At 45.5% G+C, this 18831-nt stretch overlaps 1 protein-coding gene across 2 annotated transcripts in view; it reads right to left on the bottom strand.

Moving 5' to 3' along the window:
* Positions 1 to 18831, bottom strand: part of scube1 (signal peptide, CUB domain, EGF-like 1) — a 489492-nt gene that overhangs the window by 162693 nt on the left and 307968 nt on the right. For both annotated transcript variants that reach the window (XM_086008801.1, XM_086008802.1), the window contains one exon: positions 5574 to 5690. In XM_086008801.1, coding sequence (XP_085864927.1) covers positions 5574 to 5690 — 117 coding nt within the window. The remainder of the gene's footprint in view (positions 1 to 5573; positions 5691 to 18831) is intronic.

Genomic DNA, 18831 nt, shown 5'->3' with positions numbered 1-18831 from the left:
GCATGACAAAGAAATACAGAGAAACCCCCAAAAAAAGTCAGACACATAACTGGCTCTCACAACCTGGAGACAATCAACAAAAGAGTTAACCAAAAATGACCATGATCCTCGGCCTTCACTAAAAAAATTCACAGCATTTTGCCACACCTCCTACTTTTTGGCCTGCGAGGGTGATCTGCTTCGCTTGCGAGATTGGCCCCTTCCCACCCTGCAGCTCCTCTGCAATGGGACCCCAGTGGCTGCAGCAAGGCTGGGGGAAGGCTGCTGAGTGTCAGAAAGTGAGTCGGCAGATGCCCTTGGGGGACGGCCTGGACCAGCTCTGGGCCTGGAGGGCCCGGCTGCTGACTGCTCCAACTCTGCATGGGCAGCAGCAGTCTGTCCTACGGGTGGTGGCAGCTGCAGTGGAGGAGTGACAGTGTTGGCATCCTGACAGAGCACAGGCACTCCCTGGTCGGACGACACACTGGCACTCCCACGGGGCAGCACTGCAGCATGCGGAGCAATCTGCTGAAGCACAGGCTGCTGGCCTGCTGCGGCGCGGCGAGGGCCTCGGCGAATCCTGCCCGATCCAGCGAGGGTGGCAGCAGTCAGTGCTCGTGTGGCCCTAATCTGTGTCTGCATCAGACCAGCCACTGACTGCATGGCATGACTAAGCACTTGCGTGGAAGCCGCCTCTGCTGCCTGTGCTGCACCAAAGTCCTGCAGACTCCTTGCCTGTGCTGCCCCGAAGTCCTGGACACTCCTTGCCAGTGACTCTATGGAGTCAGGCATCCTTGCCACTGCAGCCATGAGCTCAGTGTGCCTCTGCTCCGCCTGGGCACCCATTTCAGCGAGGAGCCGCACCTCTTCTGCGCTCACTGTAGCAGGACTGGAGGCCAGACTCTCCCTCCGGGGAGAAGGCCGCCGAGCTTCCCTACTCCCCCCCACCATGTTGCTGCTGCCCGCTGGGCCCCGGAGCTTCACCCTCCTCAGACCCTTCCCCCCTGCTCCCCTCCAGGGAAGACGTGTCCCCATTATGGCCATGGGCTGCCTCGGCTGAGGGTGGCACTGATGGTCCGGCTTCCTCTTCCTGCTCGCCTTCAGAATCACTCACAGTGGCAGCTTGAGGGCCCGCCTCCTCACCTGGCGAATCAGCATCTGAAAGCAGGGAGGTACAAGAGTCGCTTTAGCGTGAGGACAGGGCGGCAGCGAGGGAGGCATGAGTGCTGCAATGCACTGTATTGGTTCGATAGTGGCAAAGGATGCTGGTGTGAGGCACAAGTGGAAGGAGAGAGGTCAAAAAGGTGATGACCTTACCATTGCTGTCCAGGACGGGGTCGGCATCTCCAGTGGCGACGGGGCCAATCATCCGGCCTGCCATAATCCGTTCCACTCGCTGCTCCAGATCGCTGAGGTCTTTAAGGTCAGGACGGCCTCCCCATGTCCTTTGCTGCTGCCTCCTATTGTGCACCAGCTTGCCCTGCAAGAGAAAGGACGGGCTCTCAGTACAGTGTGAAGCCCTGATCTTGGCTGCTCTGCCTCCCATGGTGGAATAGCCCTTACAGTGTGAAGCCCTGATCTTGGCTGCACTGCCTCCCATGGTGGAATAGCCCTTACAGTGTGTAAAGTGTTGAATGTGCATGTGAGTTTCATGAAAGGCCCATAGGTGTTGGATGAGGGCTGGGCATTGGGGCTTTCAGGACCCTTTGGCCATAAAGTGAGGTGCACATGCAGGGATGAAGAGGATACTGGAAAGGGTACTCACCCTGACAACCCGAGTGAGGTCGTTGAACTTCTTCCTGCATTGCACAGGGGTCCTAGGTACCATGCTGCTGGAGGTCACTCTGTGTGCCAACTCCCTCCAAGCTTTTCGATATTCATTGGGCAGCGGCCTCCTGCCACTGTCCGGAAACAGGATAGATCGCCTGCGCTCCACTGTGCCAACCAGAACCTTCAGGGCCCCCTCACTGAACCGCTGCGCTCGCTCCCTGGCCCTCTCCATGGTCCTAGGCGTTAGAATGTCGCAGCAGGTCTGTCCAGGCCGATAATCAGGGCTCCAACGTGCAGGGCGTGGCTGCAAGCCAAATCGACCCTCCCCCTTTAAGAGGTGACCGGCGCCAGCGTGTCTGCGTGCAATCGCTAACTGGCTGCACCTGCGCTGCGCCCGCCCTCGGTGGTAGCGCCTTGCCTCTCCGGCTTAGTGCCTTAGGACAGTCGTGCAGTGCCTGCTTTAGCGCACCAAGCACCTCTTGGGGCGAAGCAAGTCAATTTCGCTGAAGGTAGCGATAATTTGCGCCGGGCGCTAAATTTAGCGCACGCTCGACTATAACGCCCCAAACGTGGCGATACTGAATTTCTAGGCCTCAGTCTTAAATGGAATCCTTATTACATTTTGCCATTTATATATTTGATGGTAATATTTGATTAATATTTTAGCCTTCTCACTACAATTGCACAAAAGTCACAAGAGCACAGTAGTAAGCATGTGATGGCATTTTTGTTATAAACAAGGACAGAACCAGAGGATGAATGGGTTGGGTGGGGCAGGTGGGTAACACAAATCAAGTAATTGTGCTCACCAGGGAGGAGAATCAAGAACCAGGACTGGCTGAAGAATGAAGACCGGGAATGTGACTACCTAATGTGTGGAGGCACTTTGTGAATAAATTGCAAACTGGTGTTGATTTCAGATGAGGCCTGCACTCAGTGTGGTCAGGCTCCTAATGTTAGGATGTTCCTCCATGATCTTGCCAAAATCAAGCGGCATTATAGTGAAGAATGAATGAAAATATACGCGTTGAGGCCTACTGCCACCACATTGCCCTGATTGGGATTTCCCTGACCCAGCCCCTGCTGGGACTGCTGCTGCTGCTGGTTACTCCTTCCCAGCCCGCTGCATGCAAATAGCAGCAGGGGTCAGGGCCTAACCCTAACCCTATAGGATTTCCCTCCTGCCTACCCCACATAGGGTTGCCATGTGGATGGTTGCAGTAGGCCCTAGAAAGCAACTGTAATGGTCCTGGGTTCCTTATTGGAGGGAGAAGGCCATGTAGCAACCTCCTTTCCCTCCATCTGGCCCCCAAAGACTTAACCTGGTTGATCCATTCGCAGGTTTGCACCATCACTTCCTTTAGCCAGCAGACAGGAAAATCAAGGACCACCAGGTTTGACTTTTCGACCTGCAGGGAGACAATCTTCGCATTCAAGGCAACCTAAATGGAAACTGAACTGACTGGTGACTGAACCTTCACCTGTCATTGCACAAGTTCATAAAGTAGACTCACAAATAGCAAAACCATCAATCTCTTTGCTATATAAATGAGCTGCTAATGCCAGCAGAAGAAACAGAGTATCAGAAATATAATTTGGCTTTGACTCAGTTCTCTGGACGGCTTAATAACATGCTACGGTATTAACCCATCCAGCTCTGAAGGTGACGGTTTCAATGCTAAGTTTGTGCGGGATGAGCCAATCTTGGCTGTGGCAGTAGTTGGGCATGACAACGCACCTCAGTACCCTGGGCTAGGGAGGGAAAAAAATCATCCAGGTTCCTGCTCTTCATCACTAGCCAGTGACCCCTACTAAAGATGTAAGTGTACACATCATTTCAGGACAGGGTAGGGCTGATGTGTGATGGCTTCCATGGTACAAATACCCTGCCAACACTCACTGCCTAGACTTGCATATGATGAGTAACTGTTTCAGTGAGTTACTGGAGAACTGCCAGGAATTAGCCAAACATCTTCAAGGAAGGAGGGAAGATAACTGGGAAAAAATTAATAACTAATAAAAAACACCCACCGCCCAGATTGTACTGCATTTCTGCCCTTTATGGTCGCTGGAATTCTGGGCCCTTTAAGTCCACTACCTGAATTTGAATTGACTCTCGGTTTCAGAGTCCATTATGTAACAGTCCATACCTAGAACTTGTTTTTAAAAAGATAAAATATTTATGTTCCTGCACTTTGAATAGCTGGTATACTTATCATTATAATCAAAAAAGGTACTTGGTGTTCATTTGAGCCATATGTCAGAATACAGAGTAGAAGAGTGTTAGTCAGCCTCAACATACCAATGAAGGGGAGACTAAATGGACAAGATTTCCCATTTCCTTTCTCCAATACACCAATAAAGTAGGGGAGGGCTAACGATGTATTTTATCTCTGGTGCTGGGCACCCATCCTCATTTTCTAGTCTGCCTAAGAGTATGTAATGAAATATTGATGAATAATGTTTGCTGTTGGAGATCAAAGGAAATGTATTTCATGACAAGGGTACTGATTTTACAATGTGCATTTGATCTGTAACTTAAGCAACATTTCTGAATTAGAAGGTCTCACCAAAAGGAGGTTTGCCTTTGGTGTGATTTGTTGCACCTGTCAAGATGCCAGCAACTATTTCTCCGGCCCTGGCACACCTATCTGGAAATGATCATGGAAACTGCCTTTTCAGGGTATAGGCCGCAGAGAGTTCAATCTAAAGTTGTGCCATCTGTTGCAGGGACACCTGCAGTAACCATGCAGCATAGGGCTGGCACATCCAGTGAATCCGGGTCAGCTGTTATCTGAATCTTGGTTCCGCCTCCCTGCAGGCACCATCCTCACAACCACCTCAGGCAGCACCATTTCCATCAAACAGGGCACCATTGCTAGGCTGTTCTGTCACCTGCCTGCAGACTCGTGCCTGCACCTTTCCCTTTATTTTTGCCATCGCTTCTTAGTTCCCTGCCTATTCAGCCATGAGTAAAGCATTGAGGCTTTGCAAAAGTTTTCCGAATTTCCGGCACCCTATTGGAAATTCTTCTTCAATTGTTCGCATTGCTTTAAATTTCACTTACACGCAATTTTCCATTTCCACCATGAGTGTGCCTGAATCTTCACCTGAAGCTATGCTAATATGCTGGCCTTGGAAAACTGGGTGTCAAGGTACATTTCCATTTCAGTCTGTCTAGAACCCACCAACAGCCATTCTTGCATAAACTGCACCAAATATAGAAAATCCACGATAGCAACAGAAAATGCTGGAAAAACTCAGCAGGCCAGGCAACATCCGTGGAGAGAAAATAGAATCAATGTTTCGGGGCAAACCCTTTGTCTGTCTTGACAAAGGGTTTCGACCTGAAACGTTGACTCTATTTTCTCTCCACGGATGTTGCCTGGCCTGCTGAGTTTTTCCAGCATTTTCTGTTGCTATTTCGGATTTCCAGCATCTGCAGTATTTTGCTATCGTAATAGAAAATCCACGCATTGGCCTTGAAAATAGCATGCTGCCAAGGAGTAATTTTCTCATCCTGAATTCTGCCTGAATCACCAAGATCAAAAGGAGCAACATGCGTTATAATTTTAACAAAATTTTTTCTCTAGTTACATTTACTGCTTTGCAGTAAAGTTACATAAATGTTTCTTTTACAATTTTGTGTGAACTATTTCAGGTAGTTAACAGATCTTTAATCTTCTGAAGGAACATTGAAATGGTGTTACCATGCCAACTACAGCTGTACCGTGTGCAGTTTACATGTCTGAATATTTACATTTTTTGAGTACTGAAAAACCATTGAAGGCTGATGATGCATTACAAAGCAAACAGGAACTAACCTTTGCACGTTTTCCCATCAGGTTGCAGTGTGAATCCAACAGGACAACTGCACCGGACTCCTGTTGCAGTGTCTTTGCATGTACGATCGCAGCCTCCATTATTCACAGCACACGTTTCTGTCAGGAACAAATTCAACATGGAACGCATCTTTGAGCTTCAGAAATATCAGATTGTCTTGTACTTCAGAACAAACATGATAATGAAAATTCCATTACCGTTTAACCCTTGGAAGTCTCATTATCAACATAAAAAGAAATGAGGTGATTTTCATCTAAAAAATAAGTTAGAAGGAAAATGTTCTGTGTGATGTACAATGCATTAGAGTTCTATTTTTTTAGGATTTCATTTTTTTCCCTCTTTTGTTGAAAATGCTGACTCATACGGGAGTACAGTTCCACAGGTACTCAGGTAGCTGACTCAAGGACGTTGTTCACCAAAAACACTTGACGGTGGGACCAGTCCGATCCCATCACCACCCAAAGTCCACATACAAATAACTGCCAGCAGGGGCCTTGGAATAAAGATTAGAGTAGGACTCTGGCTAATCCCCTTCATAGCCCAGGAGCACTGGTCCCAGTTCTAGTGTACTACTGCCTTCCACCAAAATAAGCTAACTCATGAAATACTGGAATCAAACCAGAGACCTTCTTTGTGGCTTGGTTCTGCACTAAGCAGTGCTTTTACAAAATGAGCCATCCATGGAGCTTTATTTTTTTTCTTAATCAACAAAACTATTGAAACTTATTCTCGATAGATGCTTTAATGCTTGATTGTACATTGCATACCTTAAAAGGAAATTCAGTAGCTGACCTTATGGGTAGAATAGATTTATTTTAGTGTCCATAAATGGCACAAATGCACTTTTGGAATTGAATTAATGTTTTCAGTGGCAGTGGAAGTAATTTATACCATGAGTATGGGGAGGGCGGGGTCCAGCGAATACATTTCCTATCTGAATTTGATATTGTTTAAAGCAATGAAAAAAATGTAAATTCTATGACGATGGCAAAATCCCTGCTGGAAGACTCAAATTCTCACATTGGTTTTCAAATGAGGCAGGATATCTTAAAACTTAAGTGTTGGAGTGGGGGTGGAATGTCTCCAAGTTTAACAGTGGTACGGGGAGCCAATGCTCCCTGCCCTTCTGTGAAAAATGATGAACTTGGTGCCAAGGCCCTTCATTGTACCATAATTTAAATATTTAAAGTTGTATAATGTAACAAAGTTCTCTATTCAAAAGAAGCTCTTAAGAGTTCCAAACTATCGCCTGAGCTATTAGCCCCTTAGTATCAAATGGACTAACTAATGATTCTCAACAGATGTTGGATACAATATTCCAGCTCTGAAATGTCTTTTATCTGAAACTTCACTCCAAGGGGGATTACATCTTTTTTATAAACTTAAGTTGAATTTCTTCTCTTTCTCTCCCCACCATGGTATTCAAGACAATATTATTTCATTGCATATGTATTAAGCAAACAGAGCTAATCATGGAGGTAATGCTGTCATTTATTAAGTAAACTCCAGGCTGACATGCAAGTTGTCAGCAAATTAGAATGTGTGCTGCTGGAACATGAATGAATACAGAGACCGTCATCCTGTAAAAAGAATCTTCTTCAATTTTATTCATAACGCAGTTCTACACACAATGTAGCAAGAGGAGTGTTAAAAGCTTTATCATGGGCAAAAAGGAGAGGTGGCTGCAGGAAGGGAGGACTTCAACCTAAACTGATTTGTCACCGAGTATCCTGGAGTTGAAATCAGCCTCACAGTGGACAGACATCAGGACTTGATTAAGCATTTGATGAGGGGCAAGCCTGGTACACAGTACTACATTTTGATATCTAGAACATCAAGGTAGTGGACATGATGCAAACTCCCTGTATAGAACCTTCCAGAATGCAGAAGTTCATTGTATACCAGATGAGGACATTCTGACACTGGGATGACACTGCTGGAAGGCACTAAATGGCAGCCAGGCACAAGAACATATACTCATTTTGCAGGACTCACTATAAATGGGTTTCAGAGAGATGAGCAGCTGCTGCTGAAGTTCTGCACTTCCAACTGATGGAACCACCATCCCATCGAGTATATTGTGTATCCTCGCTGTGGCCAATAGGATGATGGCAATGCACTCACACATTTTATGGTGAGTTTGTTGCATACCATGCTGCTCATGAGAAACTCCTGGTACCTGCTGTTGATTCAATGAAGGCTCACATCCATGCTTCTAAATTGTCTAACAGCCAACTAATTACTGTATTCCCTGGGGGATGGAAGATAAGCAGGGTCTCTTCAGGGTCACGTTGGCTTCAAGATGACATGATTGGTGACAGAAGTTTGCAGCCAAGTTAACCCCCTGTAGCAGAGCCAGTAATCCAATACTTGAACCAGGCAGGTCTGGAGTAATCCAGGGCATTACTAATGATTGGACCTGGAGGGGTACCTGTCACTAAGTGCTGGGATTCTTTTCACTTGCTTGCAGATAATCCCGATAGCCAATGCCCAATGGTTAGAGTGGTCCCAGCTGGACAAACAGTGGGAAGATTTCTAGTGCTCTGTACTGGGAAGCTGTGTGCCTTTAGCTGGTTAAACTCCAATAGTAGTCCTGCATGCATTTAGAGGTCACAAAGCCAATTGTTGCCTATGCTTAGAGTGTGTCCCTATGGGGAGAAAGCATGCACTTTATTTTGGGCAGACAAAAATTCTACTAGTGTAGATATCTCAGCATCTTGATGTGGAGACTTTTAAAGATGGTGATGGGTTTTCATGCACATCAGATACCCGACAAACCAAAAAGGTGAGATGAAAAAAAAGGTTTTGATACAAACTTTGTGAGTCTGTTATCAATATAGGCTCAATGATGCACATTCCACTTGTATCTGATGCACAATCTTCCATGTTGCCAGTTTCAATTCATCGATCAAAGTAGCTGAGGAGGTTTAAAGCATCAGTGATTAGTTATAATGGCCCAGAAATTCGGGTCTCCACGGGTGAGTACGCATGGGGTACTCACCTGTAGGCCCAATGGAAGTGCCGGTTTCCTGCATGCACTGCGCATGCGTGGGAAACCGGCACTTCCGTTCCCCTGAAAGCAGGGGTTCAGAGGTCGAACGCGTGCGCGGGGGAAGCTGCGCGTGCGCATTACAGGTTTTCCCAGGAAGGTAAGCCTGCAGAATTTAGAAATGTAAAAAGCAGGCGTAAGGCCTGCTTTTTACAAGGTAAGTGGTGAATTAATTAAAATTAAAACATTTTTTCCACAGGTTTATTATTTTTAAATACTTTAAAGCAAGATAAGTTTATTTTTAGCTCTGTTAGAAAATAAAATTATTTTTTTCAAAAATTTAAATTATTGTTTAAAATAGTTATTTCATTTAATTTATAGTTTATTTTAAAAATGTGATTTAAAAAAAATTTATTTGAAGATTTAGTGATGTTTTGTAAGAAGAAAGGGCCCGTAGTATTTCTAAGTTTGACAGCACTTCCTGTCAGACTTATGAATGGAGCATTCCCTGCTCCGATTGGCTGCCCATGGCCCACGTGATCCCAGGGGACGTATTGAACTAACTGCGCCCCTGGGATACGCAAGCACTGCGCGCCGGCAGCTGGAGCAGGCCCCGGATCGGAATTCCACGGAGGCCCACAGCTCAACGGCCGGCGCGCAAGGTAAGTGCAGGTCGGGGACTTGCACCCGCAGGAAGCCCCCGACCCGAATTTCTGGGCCAATATTACTGCACCTGAGCAGAAAAATTCTCTACTCCGATATCACAGTGGGAAGAGCTGGAATAAATTATTCACACTCTGACTAATACGAGAGAGCGTGATGCGTATGATACTGCCAAAATAGGTCTCACCAAGCATTTAATGTCCAGGAAAAAAACTACAAAGTAATCCATTTTCACCTGGTTCAACAGAACATGAAAGAGAGTATTCAATAGTTTATATAACTAAGGCAGTTATCGCAGCAAAATGTTAATACCAGAATGTGAATTGTAACCTCCAAACACAGATTGTGTTTTCAGGAAGTTCTATCAATAAACTTTAGACAAAAGCAGCGATCTGTTGGAACTGTGGTTAATTGGACAGAAGATGTGTAAAATGAGACAATTGTTGGCAAGTTAAATATTAAGCAACAAAAACAAAATAAAGGGGCATAAAAGCCTAACTCAGTGATTGTTATTTCTGTGGTGGGGAATATCCACAAGTGCCCAGAAAATAAAAACCATGTCAACAAAATGAGAAAATGAACCATTTTTTGAAACTGCTTCCACTTACAAAGAAAATCTATGGTTCAAGAAGCAGAGTGCCAAGATGCAACTATAGAAGCTGAGCAGTAAACAGAAGGACAAATGTGCCAAATTGTAAACATCTCACAGGACAAAGCTAATAGTAGACAAATGTCTGCTTCTGTTAACAAAGAAAACTTGAACAAAAAGTGAACACCATGTCAAGGAAAGATTCCACAAGATTTGAGGTGAACCATGGAAGTAGATGGTTGATTCTGGGTGCTCAAGAAACCTTATTGCTGAGTGAAAGTTCATGGAAATTAATCAAAATGCAGGTTCAAAGCTGAGACTGCAGAAAATTTCAGTGAAGATGGTTCTGACATTTCTCTGTTAGATCTCAGTAAGTTCACAGGAACGCTAAAGACAGCAGTATATTTTATGAAGGGTAATGCTGGATTTCTTCTAAGCCTATAGCTGGTGCAAGAATTATAGTTGCTAAGGATAAGTGATGGGAGTAAAAATCCTTCAAAGGCATTGGTAAGCTAAAGTTTGTTGAAGTGGAACTACACATAGATGAATCTATGCAGCTCATCACACAGTAACATGATAAATGCCATTCCCAGGAAGAAAACCAAGGGAAAGCTAAAAGAGTCAACATAAAATTATATAATTAAAATAGTCCGTGGTACAATTAGATGGACATTGTCTAGCAACCTAGAAATCCCGATAGTGTCCCATTATGTGTGGACATGTGTGCTATAAACTAAGCAAAGAGTGATATGGCACACCTCTCTACCTGAAATTGTATGAATAGTGCCAACAACCAACATCTACTCACCAATAACATGCTCATTTCGGGTTCTGCCATAACCACTTAGCTCGAGACTATATTGCGGCCTTGATTCGGACATGGATGCAAGAGCTGAATGTCAAAGGAGAAGCAAGAGTAGCTGTTCGTGATACCAAGGCAACATTTGACTGATGATGTGACCACGGAACCATAGCAAAACTGAAGTCAATGTTATGAATAGGAAAGTGACTGGAGTGAAAGGAAGATGGCTGTGATTGTCGGAGGTCAGTAATCACAGCCCCAGACATCACTCCAGGAGTTCCTCAGGAAAGTGTTCTTGGCTCAACCATCTTCAGCTGCTTCTCTGTAGTTTGCTGATGATTCCATGGCGTTCAGCTATTGCACAATAATGAAAGTAGGACCAGGATAATATCCGGACTTTAATGACAAGTGGCAAGTAACATCCACACCACACAAGTGCCAGGTAAAGACCATCTCAAACAAAAGAAAGCCCAGCCATCTAATCTTGACCTTCAATATCGCCAGCATTGCCGAGTCCTCTACCATCAACATCTTGGGGAGTTATCATTGGTCACAAGTTGAACTGAACTAGCCATATCAACACGATGGCTACAAGGACAGGGCAGAATTCTGGGTACTCTGTGACATGTGGCACCTCTCCTGACCCTCTCAAAGCCTCTCCATCATCCACAAGGCTCAAAACAGGAATTTGATGGAATACGCATCACTCACTTAGACGAGTGCAGCCGCAATAACATTCAAGAAGCTTATCATCATCCAGGACAGATCAGTGCCCCTGCCACTGGACTCAGTATTGACTCCCTCCACCACCAGCACACTGTTTACAGTATGTACCCCAGCTGCAGCAACTCACCAAGGTTACTTTGACAGCAGCCTCCTCCCCTGCAACCTCAACTAAGAAAGACATGAGCAGAACTGTTGCGGGAACAACGTCACCTCCATGTTCCCCTCCAAGGCACATCCTGACTTGGACATACATCATCATTCCTTTATCGTTGCTGGGTCAATATTTCGGAAGTTCCGAACACCATTGTGGGAGGACCATCAGCACAAGGACTGCAGCAGTTCAAGGTGCTGCCTACCACAGCCTTCTCAGGGCAACTAGAGGTGGGCAATAAATGCAGCTTTGCCAGTGTCACCAACATCTTGAGAACAAACTTAATTTTAAAAAATCTAAATAGATCTCGAACATTCTCCAAGTTAGATCTGTATTCAGCTTGCAATTGGATTAGAAAAAAATTGCATTTTCATGATTTCAGGCCATTCCAAAGTGTTTCACAGCCAATTAAGTACTTTTGAAGTGTAGTTACTATTGTAATATAGGGAAACACAGCAGCCAATTTGCACACAGCAAGATCCCACAAACAACAGTGAGATAAATGACCAAATAATCTGTTTTTTTTTAAAGTGATGTTGGTTGAGGGAACTCCCCCGCTCTTCTTGAAATAGTGCCATGGGATCTTTTACATCCACCTGAGAGGACAGACAGGATCTCATCTCAGCTGAAAGGCTGCACCTCCGACAGTGCAGCTCTCTTTCAGTACTGCACTGAAGTGCCAGTCTGGATTATGTGCTCAAGTCTCTGAAGTGAGGCTTGAAGCTATAATCTTCTGATTCTGAGGTCAGAGTGCTACCATTGAGTCAAGGTTGACACCAGTTCTTTCTTTACCAGATTGAGATCAGGCCAGAGAGCTGTTATACCATAACATTTTCCACTCACATTGTTCTCAAACAGTATCAAAAACTGACATTTTGGGTCTCACCTGCAGCCAAAACATTCCAAAAAGTTATCAAACATGCAACATAAGGCATTTCAGAAGATTGGAGTGTGTCAGATAAAATGTTGGTGCTGAGCAAAGCACAATGCTCAATTAAGGATCTTGATGAAAATACTGGAATAAAAAGGTCTGATGTCGACATCCAAAGTCAAGAGAACCTCCATTTTTTGATTTGGCATTTGGAGAAGATGGTGTATCAACAGACCCAAAGAACATATCCAGAAGGCACCTCCAGCACAAAGCACTGCTGAGGGTAAGGGTTTAATCCCTAACCTTGCTACAATAACAGTGTCATAAATCGTGCCATTCATGTAGAAATGAAATATACTGGACGGCCTGCTGGTGGCGCTGTCCAGGGAGAGTATAAATACTCGGGCACGGGCCCAGCTTGCTCAGGGACATTTTGTAAACAGGAACCAGTGAAGGATAACTAGACTTCCATGTTGTGAAACAGTCGATTAAAGCCTTGTTTAATACTCTGACCAAGCGCCTAGTAGTTTTCTTACGTCAAACAGAACTACTGGGCAAAATAGTACTGAAAGATACAAAATTCCAATGGGAAATCAAACATAGCGAAGCTTCACAGCATTTGAAAGATGTTGGCCGCGATTTTACGAACATTGACGAGTCCGTGGCGGGTCCCGACCCTATTGCTGTTTCCATCCCGGCCTCTGAAATGAATTTCCATTGATGGGGCTTGTTAAGCCTGCCAATCCCATTTCCCGGCCAGTTAGACGAAGCGGGTCTGGTGATGTCATTTGATGACGTGGCATCAGCGGTTTCCTTAAAGGGACCATGGCCAACTTTATTTTGACATTTGTGCTGTCAGTGTTCTATAGCATTGAGGTGCTGCAAACACTGACAATGACTGCACAAAGGTGCACAGCTGCACCCAGGCTCTCCCATGACTCCCTCCATATGCACGCAGGGAGGTCCTTCTCCCTTCCCATGGGCAAAAGAGACCTCCCTAGCAGATCAACAAAGCCTGGTTGCACACTGCAGAGGAGAGCACAGGCAGGGATGTGGTCAGGAGGACCTAGGTGCAGTGCCACAAACATTTCAATGATCTCAGTAGATCACAAAACATTAGTAGAAAGCCACACTCAACCTCATCCTGCTGTGCCTCTCATCACATCCCCATCACTCTGCCTTCCCTACCCTACCCCTGCACATCCTTACTCACACCAACTTACCTTTCACCTCCACCCATCCCTCTCTATCTACATTATCACATCCCCACCTCACTAGCAACCCCTCACACTCACCCTCATTCAAATGCAATCATACCAACTAACAACACACAAGGGCAGGCACTTGGGTGTTTTATGCAATGTTCATGTAAAGTTTCTGTTAATATGGTGTCAAACATTGAAACCTTTATTTTCAACACTTTGCGTTCTTGGACAGATTTGTGTGCACCTTTGAAAGTGGCTTAGTGAGTTGCAGTGAATGGTGAGACATTAACGGTACCCCTGCATTGGTGGTGTGAAAGGAATGGCTTGGGCATTGTAGGGATGCTTTATGGTGTTGGTGTGGGGTGGTGCCAACCTGGCGCATCATGTGGCAGCCAGGGTGTACAGCATCAAGTGAAGGAAACCTGGCCATGATGAGGCCATCCCTGGCCTCCCAGGCAGCAATGTGGTCAGGTGCTGATGCCCTGTATCCTGTGCAGCATCAGGTGATTGCGGAGAAGGTTGGTAGTGTTGTTGGTGCTGCTGATGTGCCTGGTGCTGCTGGTGTTGGGGCTCATCGTGGTCCAATTCTGAGGACCAAGGTGAGAGAGTATAAATGGCGCCCATGCTGATGGAATAGATGGCAAGTGAAGTAGAGATGACAGAAGCGATCAGTCAATGGTGAGAGAGGTAATGAGGTCAGACTGGATGGAGACTTGTATAAAGAGTTGCAGCATGTTGAATCTGTTGTGGAAATGCAGTGAGGAAGAGTTTGTGTCTGAGGGAAGATATCTCTGTAAGGTGGGAGCTTTTACTTACATCTGAAGCTGTCAACTCAACAGCTGATTCAATGGCCACTGAACTTCCACCTCAGCTTGACAGATGTGGTCCACGACCAGTGTGGACCCCGTGGGCAAGCTGTCAAATGCAGAAGGTGAGCTGAAATTCATTCTAAGTGTTCCTCTAAACAAGCCACTAATTGCCTGAATTGGGTCCCCTGCTGTGAACCCGCCGCTGCGTGTCAGGTCTGCTCAGCGCTGACAGACCCGACACTTGGTAAAGACGCATGGCGGCATGTTCACAGTGGGGTCCCGACCCGCTGGGGGGAAAAAAACTCTCCCATCCTATCCTCCACCGATCACGCCCGCTGACCCCCCGGAAAATCCAGCCCATAGTTTCTAGTGAATACCATTGTGTCATACTTTGATGCTGAGAAATTCACAGCACTGAAGGTAGATGGAAATCCTGTTGGCCTTGCAGCATCCCTAATTTAGTTTGATAAGACTGGCAATAGAAGAATCAACAGTTACGCTAGTCATTTATTGGCCTAGAAATTGAGTGGGCTTAGCGCCCATTTTGCGGCGCTAGAGGGCATTGCGCTGGACTTACAGCCGGTTTTGAAATTGACTAGGGCCCAACATCGGCGTTACACCGGTAGCGCTGCGCCGGCACCGATGACGTCATCGGTGTGCGCAGCGTCCCGGTTGCCGTGGTGACGGGCCCCAGTGCCGAAATTCAGTTGCGGCCGCCTCGCCCGTGGCAGCCGCAACTAAGACTCTGGCAACAGAGTCTTACAGGACTTTGCGCCGGCGCATAAAGGTGGAGCGGCGGCCGGCCGCTTTCCCGCCGGCCGCCTGCCCGCACCTCCCTCCCCGGACTCCCCCACGCCCCCCCCCGCGGAACAGATGCTTCTCGGCTGCGAGCCCGGCACTTCCCCGAGGTGCCGGGCTCATTTTTGTGGCGATTTAACCGGCCAGCGGGCGGGTGCAGGCAGCTCCTCCTTAACTGAAGGAGGAGGCCTGCACTTCCCGAGCCTGCCGCACCGCATCGGGCGCCGCAGCGCCGGAATAGCGCCGCAATGCGGCGCGTAGCACCAGTTTTCAGGCACAAACAGCCTTCAGTAGCGCCGGCAGCCGGTTGGGCGCGGCGCTACTGAATTTTTGGCGCGCACAGCGCGACTTAGCACCGGCGCTAAATTTCCGGCGTTAAGCCCCGGCGCAGCGCAAACTCAATTTCTAGGCCATTAACTCCAACAGAACAGAGGAGGTTAAGATGGGGGTGGGGGACGCGGTGCAGTGAGAAGGGGCGGAGGGGGATGGGGGCAGAGCCTAATAAAAGTTTAAAAGTATTGAGAAAGCAAAGTGAAAAACTTCCACTGGTGGCAAGTCAACAGCAATGGACACCGACTCAGGATCAGTATTGGAAAAAATGAAGAGGGAAGTCAATTTTTTCCCCCACATAGCGGGGTTTATTAAAACCTGGAATGTGTTACCACAAGTAGCTACTAAGGTAGAAAACTTAACATCACTGAAAAGGAATTTTGGATAAGGATATGACCAAGAATGGAAAAAGGACATGGAACTAAGATTAGAGTCGGCAGCTTTAATTGAAGAGCCAGCACTGGTATGATGAGCTGAATGTACTCCTTCTATGCTTCAAATTCTACGGAGCTGAGATTCTCATCAGCTGGCTCTATCGGCAGATATGTGGCCAAGCAGATCACAAGTCTGCTGTTGCAGGAAGACTCAGATCCTGTCCCAAGTTGTGGGGATGGAGTCACCTACGTAATTCCAAGTGTGCAACCCATGTCTGGAAGGGGACATCAGTGGTGTCCGAGCCGCTGGAAGGAAAATCAGCGCCATGCTGTATTAACATTCACATCCAACATATGTCCCAAATCCTTCCCTACAATCAACAGCATCTGCCTAAAAAACAAAATTTATATTCAGGTCATCTAACATTGCAACACCAACTACAACAACATTCTCTGCACACAAAGATTGCAGACCAAAGTCTTACTAAATATTTCTCATGCTGGTGTGAGCAACTCATGCCAGTCTGAAGTGCTTTTCTACCTACTTTAATCCTTCTATGAGATGCTGCACCAGTGGCTGCAACATGGCAGGAGGGAGACTGCTGTGGCTCATTCAAGGGCTCACGAGAGAGCTGCTCATGGTCAGCGAGCTCCAGGAGCTTGTGCATGAATGGGCTCACCTGCAGACTGGGGCAACTCGCCTCCTGCTGGGGCAGTCTGACCCAGTTTGCTTTCTAGCACCAGGGCAAGCATTCAATCAGGGGAGCTGTCACAAGTTAACAAAGTGGCATTATATTCTGTTCCAATTGCATGACTGCCCCTGAAACTCGGCTGCAGCTCAACACACCAACTGATGTGCAGGAGAGTAGACTCTGGGAGATCAGTGAATAAATACAGCAACTGAGATATTGTAAAATGAGTGTTTTCTTTTTAGTTTTACTGAGAACACGGTTCGACACACTTTTCCCCTCCAATTCTTTATACACACACACATATGTTTTTATCAAGTGAAGAGTTGTAAGTGCAGGGGCTTTTTAATATTCTTTTTCATGTTGTACCCATTAAGAATTTTGAGCCTTCTTGATTCAAATAATGGTTTGAGACCTGTCGCTACAATGTGTGGTAACACTGATTGGCTATGGACTCAGAAGCGCCCATTATCAAATCAACATGGAACTTCTATTCTCTTCATGCTTGGGACCTCTCTCAGTCCGAGACTGATGTATTATTACCAATTAGTATTGAATTCAAGACATAACTCATTTCTCGTCTGACCCGTGAAGGCTAAGAAAAAGAGAAAACCTTTATTCCTTTGGCCAGACTCGATTCATGCCTTGATTCCAGAGGTGAAAGGAGAGTGCTCAAATGGACTGTGCTACTCAATTTCTTTTTCTTTTAAATCTGTCACAGCACAAATTTCAAAATTATAAAAGATGGGTTTTATCTTCTTTCAAATCATACTAGAGCCATCTAGAAGGTGTCAGGCATTTAACAAAGGAGCAGTGATTGCAATGACCACAAAATAGAGGTCTAAACATTTTCATTCTTAATGTCAGCATTCTGAAATTAAAATGATGATTCTGAAGAGGGCTCTAATATTTGAAAGATGAATTTTGATCGTTTCTCACTATTCTCAAATAATGACGATGCAAACCTCACAAATTAACTGAACTAACTAGTAGGTTTAGCAGAGTGACAAGCCTTTGGCAAAAGCCCTTTGGTTTAATACCATAGAAAAATGAAAAACGGAAAAAAACTAGGCGAGTGTCAAAATTTTACCTTCAGAAATAGTTAATACCACTAAACTAATTTGTTTAATGGAGACTAAAGTGCATACATCAATTTGACAAGACTGTACAGTCTGCTCTTGCTGAATTACAAGCAAGAGGCATCTGGGTTTTGTCCACTTCAAATGTTTCTTCAACTAAAAAGAGTTTAGAATGAGTGGGAGGGCACAATTAAGGTCACTGAACTCACTACAAGCTGTGTCATTGAAATTTCCCAGTACTAACAGAACATTCCATTTTTTTTAAAGTGACTCACCATACAGTGACAGAGAAAGTGAGCCTGATGCCCTATTCATGCGCTCGCAATAGAAACACACGGCTATTGCAGCTCTGGGAAACTAATTTGGTCACTGATTTTACAATAGCATCTTAACTTAAAAAGAAAAATATAAATGTTTTAGATTTTACTCTAAGTTAGAAAACTTAAACGATTTGTGTGCAAATAGACTGCTTGGTTGTTGCTGTTTGAATGGACGGTTGACAGCATTTTAAGAGTCTGATGAAACTTAGATATGACAGCTATTGCAGCAGGTACAGGTCTCAAACAACATGCCCTCGTTCTTTTAAAGCTGGAACCATATGCTGAGTCTGTACAAGCTAAATAAATCATTCTCTTTGGGAGAAAATACCATTAACTACTTATGAAGACCGACAATGGAGATCTACGCGAAAGTTGATATTTGGTGCTTTTTGGAAAAAAGCCAGTTTAAAAAAAATAAGACCCAACAACACTTTTTTCCTCACTGCACATAGACATGCCTAGTTTCACAAGTATAAGCTATCTGAAAGCGAGGGGTACCCTCAAGGAAGGCAAAAAGTAGAAATCACATCGTTTGGGAAAGAAAGACTGGGGTCGCTTACGATTCATCTGCATTTTGTTTTCACCACAGTCTGGATAACAAAAAACTGTGTTATTTCAATTCCACAGAGAACAGTAAAAGGCATATGCAAAACTTGACACTGTGCTGCTTCCCAGTACAGTGCTGCTGCGGTCAGGAATGCAGTAAACAAGACAAAACACAGGGCAGAGTCTCTTGAACTGCAGGGAAAACATACAAAGAAACATTTTAAAAGATAAATCTGGAAGAGGTTCATTAGAATAATTTTTTAGATTGTAGGCTGCTTAATTTTTTGTTTGCAAACAA

The sequence above is a fragment of the Somniosus microcephalus genome, chromosome 16 (assembly GCF_052327205.1).
Source record: "Somniosus microcephalus isolate GS21.2 chromosome 16, FLI_Smic_1.0, whole genome shotgun sequence".
NCBI classification, from domain to species: domain Eukaryota; kingdom Metazoa; phylum Chordata; class Chondrichthyes; order Squaliformes; family Somniosidae; genus Somniosus; species Somniosus microcephalus.
This window is presented reverse-complemented; position numbering and strand designations above follow the sequence as displayed.